A 13,353-nucleotide genomic window follows, 5' to 3' on the forward strand; every position below is an offset into this window, starting at 1 on the left:
AAAAAAAATAGGGGCACTTGGATGGCTTACTCGGGTAAGCATCCGGCTTGGGCTCAGGTCACAAACTCACGGCTTGTGAGTTTAAGCCCTGCATCAGGCTCTGTGTTGATGGCACAGAGCCTGTAGCCCGCTTCAGATTAGGTCTCCCTCTCTCTCTTTTGACCCTCCCCTGCTCACGCTCTCTCTCTTGCTCTCTCCCAAAAATAAACATTAAAAAAAAAAAAAAAAAGGCTGAATCTTTTCACTTATGCTGGTTTCTAGGCACTCTAAGCAACAAGCATTTCCATTCATCACACTCCTTCATCACATGTTCATGGAGTCCCAGAATGTGCCAGTTCTGGGGTGGGAGCTGATGAATACAACAGCATAGGTCCTCATCATCACGGGCACCTGCCACCCAGCAAGATGAGGGCCCCCGACAATGACAAACCAGTTCTCCCAGGTTGCCTCAAGGCTGTTTGATATCTTCGACACATAGCTGACAAAGCAGAGTTACAGGAAATACTTAGAAAGCTTCACAGTCTAAGGTGCCAATGAAGCGCAGAAGTGGCCATAGGCTCCTGCAATGTTCTCCTGCCAGCCTAGCTTCAAGGCTTCCACCTGCAGGGAGTGACCTATCCTCCAGCTTCTCAGGGCTCTTGAGTGCCTCCTGCTGCGTCGGTGTGGAAGGCTGCCTCAGAGCATGCTGGGAGTGCAGCCAATGATCTCTAGACCACCCAAACCAAGTAGCCAACTGAGGGTGCTGGAAACTTTAAAAAAGAAAACGTTGGATTTTCAGAGGGTTTCTTTCTGTACCCTTTCCCCGCAACGTTCTGTCTTCCAACATCAAAGATTCAAAACCACACAATGCAGCAACCGTGAAGGACTCGGAAACAAAGAATGTGAGATCTGGGAGACTTTATCTTTTTTTTTTTTTTTAATTTTTTTTTTACATTTATTTATTTTTGATAGAGACAGGGCACAAGTGGGGGAAGGGCAGAGAGAATGAGACACAGAATCCGAAGCAGGCTCCAGGCTCTGAGCTGTCAGCACAGAGCCCGACGTAGGGCTCAAACTCACAAACCATGAGATCATGACCTGAGCTGAAGTCAGACGCTTAACCGACAGAGCCACCCAGGCATGCAGAGACTTTATCTTATTTTTAAATGTTTACTCATTTTTGAGAGAGAGAGAGAGAGAGAGCGAGCTCGTGTGTGAGTGGGACAGGAAGAGAGAGGGGGACAGAGGATCCCAAGAGGGCTCTGAGCTTACAGCAGAGAGCCCCACACGGGGCTCGAACCCACAAACTGCAAGATCGTGACCCAAGCTGAAGTTGGACGCTTAACTGAGCCACCCAGGCACCCCCAAATTTGGGAGACTTTAAACCAAACGAACAGGGCATGGATGAAGGTAAGAGTGGGGAGGCTTCTCTCTCGGAGCCCAGAGAAACTACGTACAAGTCCAAGTCCTCCCGTGGGTAGCTACTTATAAAAACTAATCTAAGGGACACCTGGTTGACTCAGTCAGTAGAGCACGTGGCTCTTGATCTCGGGGTTGTGACTTCTAGCCCCACGTTGGGTGTAAAGATTACTTAAAAATAAAATCTTTAAGGAGCGTCTGGGTGGCTCAGTCAGTTAAGCGTCCACTTTGTTTCAGGTCACGATCTCGTGGTTCGTGAGTTCCAGCCCCCTGTCGGGCTCTGTGCTGACAGCTCAGAGCCTGGAGCCTGCTTCAGAGTCTGTGTTTCCCTCTCTCTCTGCCCCTCCCCTGCTCGCACGCTCTCTCTCTCTCAAAAGAACATTAAAAATACATTTTTTAATAAATAAAACCTTAAAACACATTAAATACATTAAAAAAATTAAAACTAACCTAAGAGTGACGAGATTCCAATCCACGGAGATGAGGGGGAAAAGAGAGGGTTCCACATGCCTCTACTACAGTGGGAAAGTGGGGACTTTGAAAAAGTAGAAGGACATGATCTGAAAAGTTTATCTGGGAACAGAGTTATGCTTGTATTTGGGAACACAGAACGGTCACACAGCCTAAAACATGCTATTTAGAAGGCCCTTTGTGGTGAACTTAGGATGGCTGTAAACTTCTCAAGAATTCCAGGTCTCTTCAGTGGAATACAACCTAATCTTACCTCTCCCAACAAGGTGGGGAGTAAACAGTACACTTGATAGGCATGATCACTGGCCCCACCTCAGGGGAAAGAAATCACAGCAAGAAGCTGTAAGTCGCACTACCCTCAGGATACTTGGAAGAACTAGGCTGACATGTCAGCCACACGACCGAACGAAGCCTGTAACGTGGTGCTTTCTGTGGGGCTAACTCACTAAAACAACGGAATCCTTCTTTTGGGCCTGACCGTGGACCTGAAAGGCAGACTGGTCAGGTGCTCAGGGCACTGGCCCTTCCCCAGCACCCCACACTGTAGATGGCCCAGAAGGCACACCCAGAAGAAATACAGCTGACCTCGCTCCACCTTCCTGAAAGCGTCAGGAAGCTCTCAGGAGCAAATGTGTGGCTTTCTCGTGAACTTTCTGACAACCCCTGGAGCACTCTCTATATTTACAGGAGGAGAAACTGAGGCAAACAACACAGTGTAACAGGACTAATGAGGAACAGAAGTCCATGGATCTCAATTTACCTCTTTACCGGGTTCCATGTCTATGAAGAATGAAGCTAAGTTACCCATTTGCAAATTCCTAATGAAGAATAAAACCAGACCAAAACCCCCAAGCCCCATCTGAAAACTGGGCCAGGATGCCTGGCAGCCACCACAAAATGCTGTCGTGCATCTCACTCAGAGGCAGAGTGTGCTGCTGTCTGCATTCTTCCTGCTCCTTGGTGGGGAGTAGTCCCTGGGACCCGTTCCTAGTAATGCCCTAGTAACAGCATTGCTGTGATCCAAAGCCTTCTTGGAGGGCTTAGCCAGTGGGCCTGGGGCCTGGCTGCCCTGGGCAGCCTGACAGACAAGCAGGTGGGTCGGGACAGGGTTCTAGAATAATGCCCACTGCCGATTCACCGCTCCTCACCATCCAGGCAGTGTTTTTGCTTTCCACCCCCTGAGGGGCACACCTCAGCTTGCTTCTGGATTATGATTACACTGTCCAAGAACTGCATCTGCTCTAGAGTAGTTTCTGAAACTTCCAAAGTGGACACGAATCCTCTGCAAGTTCGGACTCCACAGGTCTGGGGTGAGGCCTCAGAGTCTGCATGTCTATAAGCTTTTAAGCAATGCCCACTCTGCTGGCCTGAGGATCACACTTTGAGTAGCACCTCCCCGTGTCGCATACTTCCCACCTCTGGAATAGATAATCCCCGTTATCCATTCCAGCTGCCCCTTTCCCCTCTCCCCTCTCCAGTCTCTGGTGCTACCCTGCCCCTGCCCCCTCCTCCAGACCAAACATCCTGGAGGCGATCAGTACATGCACAACCTGAAGGCCACTTACATTTGGTATCTGAACCCATGTTTTTTCAACATACTTACTTTCTCAGTCACAGAGAAAATAGAAATCGGGCCCCGAATTGTGATGTAACCACTCCAGAAACTTTTTGTCAACAGCAGCATCTGAAGTTAGCCATCAACGTTAGCTGTGGCTTGGTCTCAGCAGGAATCTCTAACTCGCCTGTTATGTCATCTCTTTACATTTTCTGCCTGTCCCACCCCTTTCAGAGTTCAGTATAGCTGTTTTAAAGAGTGCCAACCAAACCTGCACAGGGTATTTCCAGGGGTTGAACAATTGTGGTTAAGCAAATGTCAAATTTACCTGCAGTCGGTAAGCGTGCACTGGCTGACAAAGGGAAGAGGCTGGGGACTCAGCCCAACCCAGGATGAGACATCTGCCCAGATAAACAAGACAGCCCCTCCGTAAAACTCTTTGTGGGAAGACAGACCCATAGGCACACATCTCCACTGACCGTGTGCCAATATACTGTTTTTCTTTGTGACTTACAGTAGATGACGATGGACTAAAAGAATCAGTATTTGTTCTCAACATGAACTCCTGTGAAATAGTAAGGTCCCTGAACATTAGTCTTTTCCATTCCTTTTTTTTTTAAGTAGGCTCCAAACCAGGGATGCCTGGTTAAGTGCCTGTCAAGCGTCTGACTTCAGCTCAGGTCATGATCTCATGGTTTGTGAGTTCGAGCCCCGAGTCAGGCTCTCTGCTGTCAGCACAGACCCTTCTTCAGATCCTCTGTCCCCTCCTTCCCCCTCTGGCCCTCCCCTGCTTGTGCTTGCTCTCTCAAAAATAAATAAACATTAAAAAAAAAAAAAAAAAAAAGGTAGGCTCCACACCCAGCGTGGAGCCCAACTTGGGGCTTGAACTCACAAATGACCCTAAGATCAAGACCTGAGCTAAAATCAAGAGTAGGATGCTTAACCGAATAAGCCAGCCAGGCACCCCTAGTCATTTCTATACTACATTTTAAAGACCACCTTCTAAAAATAACCACGAAGGAAGTCCAGGACTCTACTGTCCTCCCTCACAGATTCAGCAAGGCATCCTAAGCACGGCTAAGATACATCCCTCGCCCTCACCAGGGGAAGAAAGCACATACATACCCAGTTTGGGGACAGGCTGTGTGTCCCAGAACTGGTAGCTTCGCTTGCTAGCCTCCTCCATGGTTTTGGCAGGTCCCTGACCCACTGAAAACAGTTCAATGGCTTTCTGTATTTCCTGGATCCTCTCTGCTGGCAAAGAGTTCATCTGGACAAGACAAAGTTGGGGAGAGAAAAGGCCCATTATGTTAACAAGCACTTTTGATTAATCACTAATTCAGTAGTTAAGGGGTGCAACTCAAGGAAGGGGCGTGGTTCCTCCATCCCAATCCCAGAGGTCAGGTGTCATACGACAACTGGGAAAAGAGTGGTTGGCGATGGGCTATTTGAAAGGTGGGTGCTTCCCACTGGGTTTCTCCTTCTTGGTCTCATGATTTCTGATGGCAAAAGGAATACGTGCTCAGTGTCAAATTTCAAACACTGCAGAAATGTGTAAAACATACAGAAAGTAAAAAACCAACAATCCCACCCCTTAAATATAATCCTTGTCATCAACAGTCTTAATTTAGGAGGTAGGGTGAAAAGAGGCAAATATAATTTCAGGCTTTTTTGCATGCAGGCTCCAAACACACACACACACACACACACACACACACACACACATTTTCAAAAACTAGAACTGGATCATATGGTATTATTCTACAAACTGTTCTTTAAACACTATGTCTTAGAGACCCTTCCATGTGGACACACAGACCTGCTTATTCTAACAACTGAGTCCACTTTGTGCCCGGACCATAGTATATTCAGTGAGTCTCTCACCGATGGGCATTTCTGTGGTTTTGTTCTTCAGCTTTACACACAATGCTGTAATGAACCTTCTTGTACATCTATTTTTGTTCACTGGGATACATATTTCTGTAGGAGAAAGCCTAAGAAAAAGGCGTGCTGGGTCAAAGGATATGCACGTTTGAAATTATATATCATCAACTTGCTCTCTAAAAACAGAGTATCAACCAATAGCGCAATGAACAGTGTGTTCATTTAACTAATATCAATTAATAACCAAGTGAGCACATGTTTCTCCTTACCCTCATCATAAGATTTGCCAAATCTTAAAACTCTACCAATCTAGGAGAAAAAAAAATATTGCTTTAATTTTCTTTCATTCATTGTGAATTTAACCATCTTTTCATACAGTGATGGAACAGTTTTAATTTTGTAAACTGCCTACTCATTTCATTAGTTTAAACTGGTTCATGTATTACAAATATTTTTCCAGCCTGTTGTTTATCTTTTTAACTTTTACAGAAAAGTTTTAAATTTGTCAATTTTTCTCTTATGGTTTCTGGGTCTTATGTCAGGCTTACGATGATATAAAAATACTCATAATTTCTTCTGATATTTTTACTTTACTGTTTTCTTTTCCCATTTAGATAGAGGACAGGGAGAACATAAACGAACATGTTTACAGTGCATCTTTCCTGGAGACAGGACTATGAGTGATTTTCATTTTCTCCGTCTTATTGTTTTTCCTAGATTCTTCACTGCTACCTGCTCTAGCATGCAGGTGCTGTGTAAATGGTGTTTTGTTAAATATTTCTAATTTCAAAGTGAATCACTTTGATACATGCTCGAGCTCAAATCCCCCTGGAGTCTTCTGAATACCCACCCCCAGACAAACAATGAAACAAAAGTCTCTAAAGCCAAATCACGGGCTTGGGCTAGAATCCCTGACCCAGAGATGTGGCTGAACCACGGCTCTCATCTTAAGAACGAGGAAGACCCCCACCTCCCTAGTAGGGATGTTGAAGGTTTGGGGTTAATTTAAATGAAGCGCCGGGCAAGAACCTGGCCAACACGGTGGTCAATAACGGTGGGGATGTGGGTTTTTTTTCATAGTGGATTTGATATTGAGAATGGTAAAAAATTACTTGAAGCCATTTCTCAATTACGTAGGAGATTCAAGATGGAGCGTGACATTCGTGGCACAAACACAGTAGGTATACTGGAGCGAGACTGGATTCCTTGTGAGGGTTAGACACTGTTTTGGAGGCAATTCGTAGAGAGGAATTATATGTTTAAGCTTCTCCTGGGGTCTACTCGGAAGGGGGCAGCACTTCACCTGAAATAAAAGGTGCTGGTGTTGTGTTGTGTTGTGTTTTGTAATGTTGTTCTTTTAAGAAACCAACCAATCCCTCCCCATACTTCTGAATTTCAGGTCAGTGTGTCAGTCTTAGGCTTGTAAGGTCTAGGCCAGTGGTTCTCAACTGTGGGACTCACAGGTTCCGTTACAATGACCGTGGCGCTAAGAGAATGCTTGCAATATATAAAGGTTGGCCTTCAAAAGAACAGGCCTCTTCTTCTCCCACTGGCGAGGACCTGAGACAGAGAAGACTGAGAACCACTGCTCGAGGCGGCAGGGGCCGTTCCGACGGAAGTGCTCTATGGCACCTAGCACAGCACCACATGCAGCTATCCGTACCTGTACATACTGAGGGGGCAACATGCCTGGGGGTCAGTGTCTAACCTGCTGCATCTTTTAAGGTACGGACAGAAGTTTCATCACCTAGGTCTAGGGCAGCAGAGGGCAGCAGGGGGGTCCAACTCCTCCATCCTGAAGTAATGCCAGTGGAGACTGTCAATCTGAATTGTTCCTATACGTTCACCCCCAAACTCTTTAGTCTGAAAAAGCAACTCTCTCAGTCACAAGAAAACAGAGCCTCCTTGTTACCTTCACAGGCTGATCCTGGGCTGAATCTGTCTCACTGCCTTTCTCTTTCTTCTTTTTTTGTTTCTTTTTCTTCTTTTTGGCTCCAGTGTCATTGGCTGGACTCAAACCACTGTAAGACAAAGTAAATACTGATGCAGGGTTTTTTAAAAATCATTTGTTTTGAGCCACACTGACAAAGAGCTTTCTGTGGAGCCAGACCTTCCTTAATCAGGCCTGTTGGCTTCAGAAGCAGACCAGAGAATCCAGGTCCCAAAGGGGCATTTGGAGGACACCAGCGGACACAGCTCTCCTCACTCCCACCAGCTCTGGGGGTGGTGGGAGTGGGGTGGGAGGGGGGCCTGCGCAAGAAACGTCCTATTTGTTTGGAAGGAACTTTTCAATTCTTGTTTCTATTTTATGTGTGTTTCTTCTCCAGATTGCCAGAGTGCTGGCTCCAGAGGCGAACGAATTGTTAGCAGGGCATTCATACCACCAATACTTCCTTAGAGCCCTGAATTTAAAATGATGACAGCCCATAGCAGTCTTTTTGGAAAGCTTCCTCACCCCCACTCCCACCCTCCCACTGCAATTGGTCTAGTGAGCTTCCCCAGCTGGATCTAAAGCTCAAGGCGGTGCTGGAAAGGGAGGAAGGAACGAGGAAAAAGGCAGTTTTGCGTTGCTACGATCCGTGTCCAAGCCAGGAAGACAATCGCGAGAACTGCCTACATCGAGCCTGCAGGACAGAGGACGACGATCAGCTGGTTCAGGCTGTGTGATTACCCAGAACTGGCAAAACCCAGTACTGGGGATCTGGGGAAAACAACAATGAAGCACCCAGCCACTCCTGCCACAAAGAGATTACATGAAACATGCCTGTGAGCCTACTAAAGGCGACTTCCTTGTGCTGTTTCCCTCTGCGTGACACACCCAACAAATGCAGCAAAAACAGTCTCTTAGCCAGATTTAACCGTCTCCTACAGCCTTTTAACATTGTTTTCTATCAATATCTTCACTGACACACAAATCATGTACTATACTGGGCTTCTTTGACATTTTCCATTCATTTGCTCCCTAATATTTTGTCCCAATTCTTGTTGATTTCTGGGTTTCCTTTATTTTATCTTTGTATTGGGTTTCCTTTATTTTATGGATGAATTTTAAGGCTCGCTTTGCATCTAGCTTTGCTCATTATGGTTGTACAGTTGACCCTCGAACGACATAGGGGTTAGGGGTGCCAATCTCCCACACAGTCAAAAATCTGCATGCAACTTTCAATTCCCCAAAGTCTTAACTACTAATAGCCTACTGTTGACGAGAAGCCTTACCGATAACATAAAGTCAATTAACACAGATTTTGTAGTTATGTGTATTATACACTGTATTCTTAAAATAAAGTAAGCTAAAATGAAAGAAAATATTGTCAAGGAAATCCTAAGGAAAACCCATTGATAGTGCCGTACCGTTACAAGTTTGCGGACCCATGTGGTCCAAACCCGTGCTGTGCATGGGTCACCTATGGCTGGCGTCTGCCATGTCTAAAATGATTTTGGCATTGTCAGCCTGGGAACGATGCCTAAGGCGACTCTACCATGTTCGTTGGAAATCTTCCATTAAAAACTCAAAATGAGCAGTCCCACCCGAGACTACACTGAGCCCTAATCTGCAGGATCAGCTAAGCGCAGGGGGTTTGCTTTATATTCTAGATAATCAATTTTCAAAGAATTAAAATAGCATAAAATGTTTTCCATGCCATCATGGCAAATTCCATCTAAGCTTTATTTTGTAATTCAGAAAGTCTTCCTGGTCTTAAATGCCTTGGGGTGATTATGAATATTAATTTTCCTCTCACAGCAAGTGGTACTGTAGAGGGAGACGGCAACCTACAGCCACGTGCTGCCATTTCCTGTTGGACATGTAGGAGCACTGGCGTCTAGACTTCATGACCTTATATGTGGACAAAAGTTACCTCCAGCCTTTCCTGGATCTCCCGGACTTCATAATCTTTCTACATCATCCTAAACTCTGTTCAGCTGTGGGACTTACCTCTGTGAAAAGGGTTTCCATGCTAGAAAGTGTGTCCTTCCCATGCTAGAAAGCCTACAGTGACAGCAGCCTCTTATCCTGGAATGTATCAAGCCCAACTTCTCAGGCCCAGAGCCTTCAGTTCCCAACTAGCTCATTCACTCTCACCTTGCCCTGCTCTGTGATAACTGCCTACACCCATCTGCCAGGCCTCTCAATGCCCCTGACGTAGGGAGACTACGGAGTCAGGTCTACCAAAGGCTGGAGGTTACTTTAGTCCAAGGGTAAGGTCATGAAGTCAGGATGCAAGTGCAACTCCTAGGTATTATCTTTTTTTTTTTTTTAATTTTAAGTTTATTTATTTTGAGAGAGACAGAGAGAGCGTGAGCAGAGGAGGGCCAGAGGCAGAGAGAGAGAGAGAGAGAGAGAGAGAGAGAGAGAGAATATCCCAAGCAGGCTCTGCAGGGTCAGCACAGAGCCTGACGTGGGGCTCGAACTCACAGAACTGTGAGATCATGACCTGAGCCGAAACCAAGAGTCAGAGGCTTAACCAACTGAACCACCCAGGCACCCCTCTAGGTATTATCTTAATGAGACACAGAATGCATAACATGAAAGAAAGACCAATAAAATTCAGAGGGGGGATAAGGTGAACTCCTTAAAACCAGATGCTCAGCAAAACCCTCAAGGCCATGGCAAAGAACATTAACCAGGAAGTCATTTATGGCCTAAAGAAAAAATTTTCCACTTAATAATTCAATGATGTTATCATATACAGGCCTATTTGCAGCCTATAACAACTTTAAGTGGTTTTTAAATTCCAGACATACTCTCACTTCATTCTCAAGATTATATAAAGCATTATGAGGTTTAAAAGCTGGTTGATTTAGGAAACAAAGCAGTATCCCACTGTTGATACAATTTGTAAGTCCTCATTCATTTCAGTTTATGGAATGAGTTCCCTAGTTCCTGTCTATGAATTACCATAAAAAATATTTTTTCAAAAGTTCTGTGGATAAAAAAGGTCACGGTGGAGAAGTGCTGTGTATTAACCAACTTACTAAACACAGTTTCACGTAAGGAAAATAGAAGAGATTACTTCCTCCGACTTTAGAAATCTTTACAAGAATGCAAAATCACTTAAAAACTATCTTCCTGCTTTTGCTCTGCTATTCAGTGGAGACACTTCTGTGTAACCATTGCCTCATGGACCCCATTTTTGTGGAAGGATCTTAGACTGAGCACTTGTTCTGTTTTATGCATCACCAACATACATGTCTGACAAACTCTAAGACTCAAACTACAACCAGAGAGCAAACTTCATTTCCCTTGTACTGCCTTGAATCTGCACATGTACCTACTGAGCAACAATCCTGTTTCAACTTGTACGTCAAGCATACAGACAGATGAAGAACAAAGGGAAGTTAAAAGCGAGAAGAGTCATTTTCACTGAGCTGCCAGGTACCGAGCTATATCCATGAGAACACATTATGAGCTCACCATGGTCTTACAGTCAACAGTCCAGACAGGATGACAATGGACTGGACTCAGAGACAAGATTTCCAAAGAAATCCAAAGGGTTTCCAAAGGGTTAGTTTTCAAGCTGATTATAGCAATTTTAACTATTCATAAGAAACCAAGCTCAGAGGCCTTGTAAGTCTTCAAGAAGCGTCCTAAGAAGCCAATACCATTTCAGAGAATAGCTTCAATGTGGATTTGGGGAGAACCAAATCAGAGGACCCCACTGAAGCAGGCTAGTCCTTCTCTAAGAATTCGGCATCATTTAAAAAGGGACCTGAGGGCCATACCCAGTTGCTAGGCATCCCAGGACATCTAGGGATTCTGCAAATTGCAACAAATCTCAGAGAGCTCTCTAAACCTGCCAGTCACCTTAACGCACTCCAAAGAGATGGGCCAGAACCACAGAATACAAAAATCAAAGTCCAACTTTGGCTTATTTGGTTCCAAAATAATGAGGAAAGAGTTAGTGAAATTTGCCTTCCTGGGGGAAGGGGGTCCCTACAATGGAAACGGACATAAGAGTTCACATAAAAATTTTAAAGTTTACATTCTAAAGTTGATAAGCTCAAGACCAACCCTAGTGAATATGGGATGAATTAGCAGAATTAGCCAGAACGGGGAAGACAGCAATCAAAAAATTAAAGGGGCGCCTGAGTGGCTCCGTCAGTTGAGCATCAGACTTCGGCTCAAGTCATGATCTCACAGTTGATGAGTTCAAGCCCCAGGGCAGGCTCTGTACTGACAGCTAGGAGCCTGGAGCCTCCTTCGGATTCTGTGTCTCCCACTCTCTGCACCCCCGCCCCTGCTCATGCTCTGTCTCCCAAAAATAAATAAATGTTAAAAAAAATTAATTTTCAAATGTCATTAAAAAACATTTTTTTAATGGGGTGCCTGCGTGGTTCAGTCGATTAGGCGTCTAACTCTTGATTTTGGCTCAGGTCATGATCTTACAGCTTGTGGGACTGAGCCCCGCATCAGGCTCTGGGCTGACAGCACGGAAGCCTGCTTGGGATTCTCCCTCTCCCTCTCTCTCTCTCACTCTGTCCCTCCCCTGCTCGTCTCTCTCGCTCCCTCTCAAAATAAATAAATAACCTTAAAATACATATCTTTTTAATTTAAGTAGGCGCTGTGCCCAACACGGGGGCTCGAACTCATGACCCCAAGATCAAGAGTTGCATGCTCTACCGACTGAACCAGCCAGGCACTCCAAGAAATGTCATTTTTTAATGAACGCCAAGATATTCTCAGTTCAAACACAGAAGCCTTACGGATGCTCTGGTATAAAGTCAGAGCTCAGGGAGGGAATAGAGAATGAGCCTTAGTGCTGATTTCTAGAAACAGAATGCAGTGCCAGGATGTATGAGTGGGTGGGAGGGAGGGGCAGGCTGACAAATGAGCAGCAGGAGCACAGAACTTCCAGATAATGCCACAAGCAGGAACAGTTCATAATGCAGGCCCCTTCTCCATCCTGGGTGGCAGGAGTGACAGAATCCACTCAAAATCCACACAAAGTGGGTGACAAAATCCACTCAAAGGTGTGTGGCAGGAGGGAACAGAAAGCTGTTCTTGTGGGTGACTGCAAGCTCAGCCACCAGGGCTGGAAGAAATCTCAGGGCCACCAGGCTTAACTTGCTGTTTACAGGAGAGGAAACCAAGGCCCAGAGACATGAGACAAACTGGTCATCAACTAACCAACTGGTACCCAGGGACGAGCCACCAATCTTGAAAGACTCGGACCATTCCTTCCCAAACACTAGAGTCTTGTTTCTATGGGAACTTATGTGAGACTCCTCCAAAGCCAAAAGAACACCATTTCATCACCCAGGGCCCTAAAACAAATTTCTGTGGATCAGAGGAGCACGTAATGCAAGGAGGAAACTGAGCCCTGCTTTATTTAGAATGCCTCCTCTGACTACCCTAGCTCTCACTGATATCTAAGATTATGATCTCCCAAACAACTTAATACTCTACATGTAATGTGTTGCTCCCTACCTTCCCAATAAGATTAAGAATTTCCTGAGCAAGGGATATCTTATACAGCTGCTTCCTACAGCACCTCCAGTCGTGCCGAGTGCAGTTAACAGTTCAACAAATGATGTGCTTGACTGCTGCTTTCCAGCATAACAGACTAAAATAAAACCCTGAAAAGCTAGAGCCCAAAAGAGGGTCAGCAAAACATCTCCAGTAATGTTTCCATAGAACAGCTGTGTTAATATTCTATGAAAGGAGCAGAGACGCTGTGCTCTTTTGGGCCACTGGTTGAGATTTTAAACAATCGACTTTCTTATTAAATTATCAACTTCCTTATTTGTCATCTTCTCCCTCCTTCAGATCTGTCCTATTCCTAGGAAAGTTAAAACAAGAAAGTGCCAGTGAAACTGTTTCAAATGGTTCCAAGGTCTTAAGCACAGACCGTGGGTTTAGTTTTTACCAGGAGAGCAAAGAAAAAAAGAGTTCAGAAAATAAAATTCACAACTTTTTGTCACTTACTTTCTACCCCTAAAAACTGGAAGTTAATTCTTTGGGCCAAAATTCAAAATTTCCACAGAAACCTATTAAATAAACCCTAGCCTCTAGTATTCTTTTGATTCTACTTTTGGATCTCAGGAAA

At 45.0% G+C, this 13,353-nt stretch overlaps 1 protein-coding gene across 1 annotated transcript in view; it reads right to left on the minus strand.

Annotated features, from left to right (window-relative positions):
• Window positions 1-13,353, minus strand: part of NMT1 (N-myristoyltransferase 1) — a 30,582-nt gene that overhangs the window by 11,833 nt on the left and 5,396 nt on the right. Inside the window, exons 2-3 of the mRNA XM_019434783.2 lie at window positions 7,221-7,329; window positions 4,550-4,694 (exon numbers count right to left, since the gene is read on the minus strand). Coding sequence (XP_019290328.1) covers window positions 4,550-4,694; window positions 7,221-7,329 — 254 coding nt within the window. The remainder of the gene's footprint in view (window positions 1-4,549; window positions 4,695-7,220; window positions 7,330-13,353) is intronic.

This window comes from Panthera pardus, unplaced genomic scaffold, assembly GCF_024362965.1.
Source record: "Panthera pardus isolate Hobbes unplaced genomic scaffold, ASM2436296v1 HiC_scaffold_3, whole genome shotgun sequence".
NCBI classification, from domain to species: Eukaryota; Metazoa; Chordata; class Mammalia; order Carnivora; family Felidae; genus Panthera; species Panthera pardus.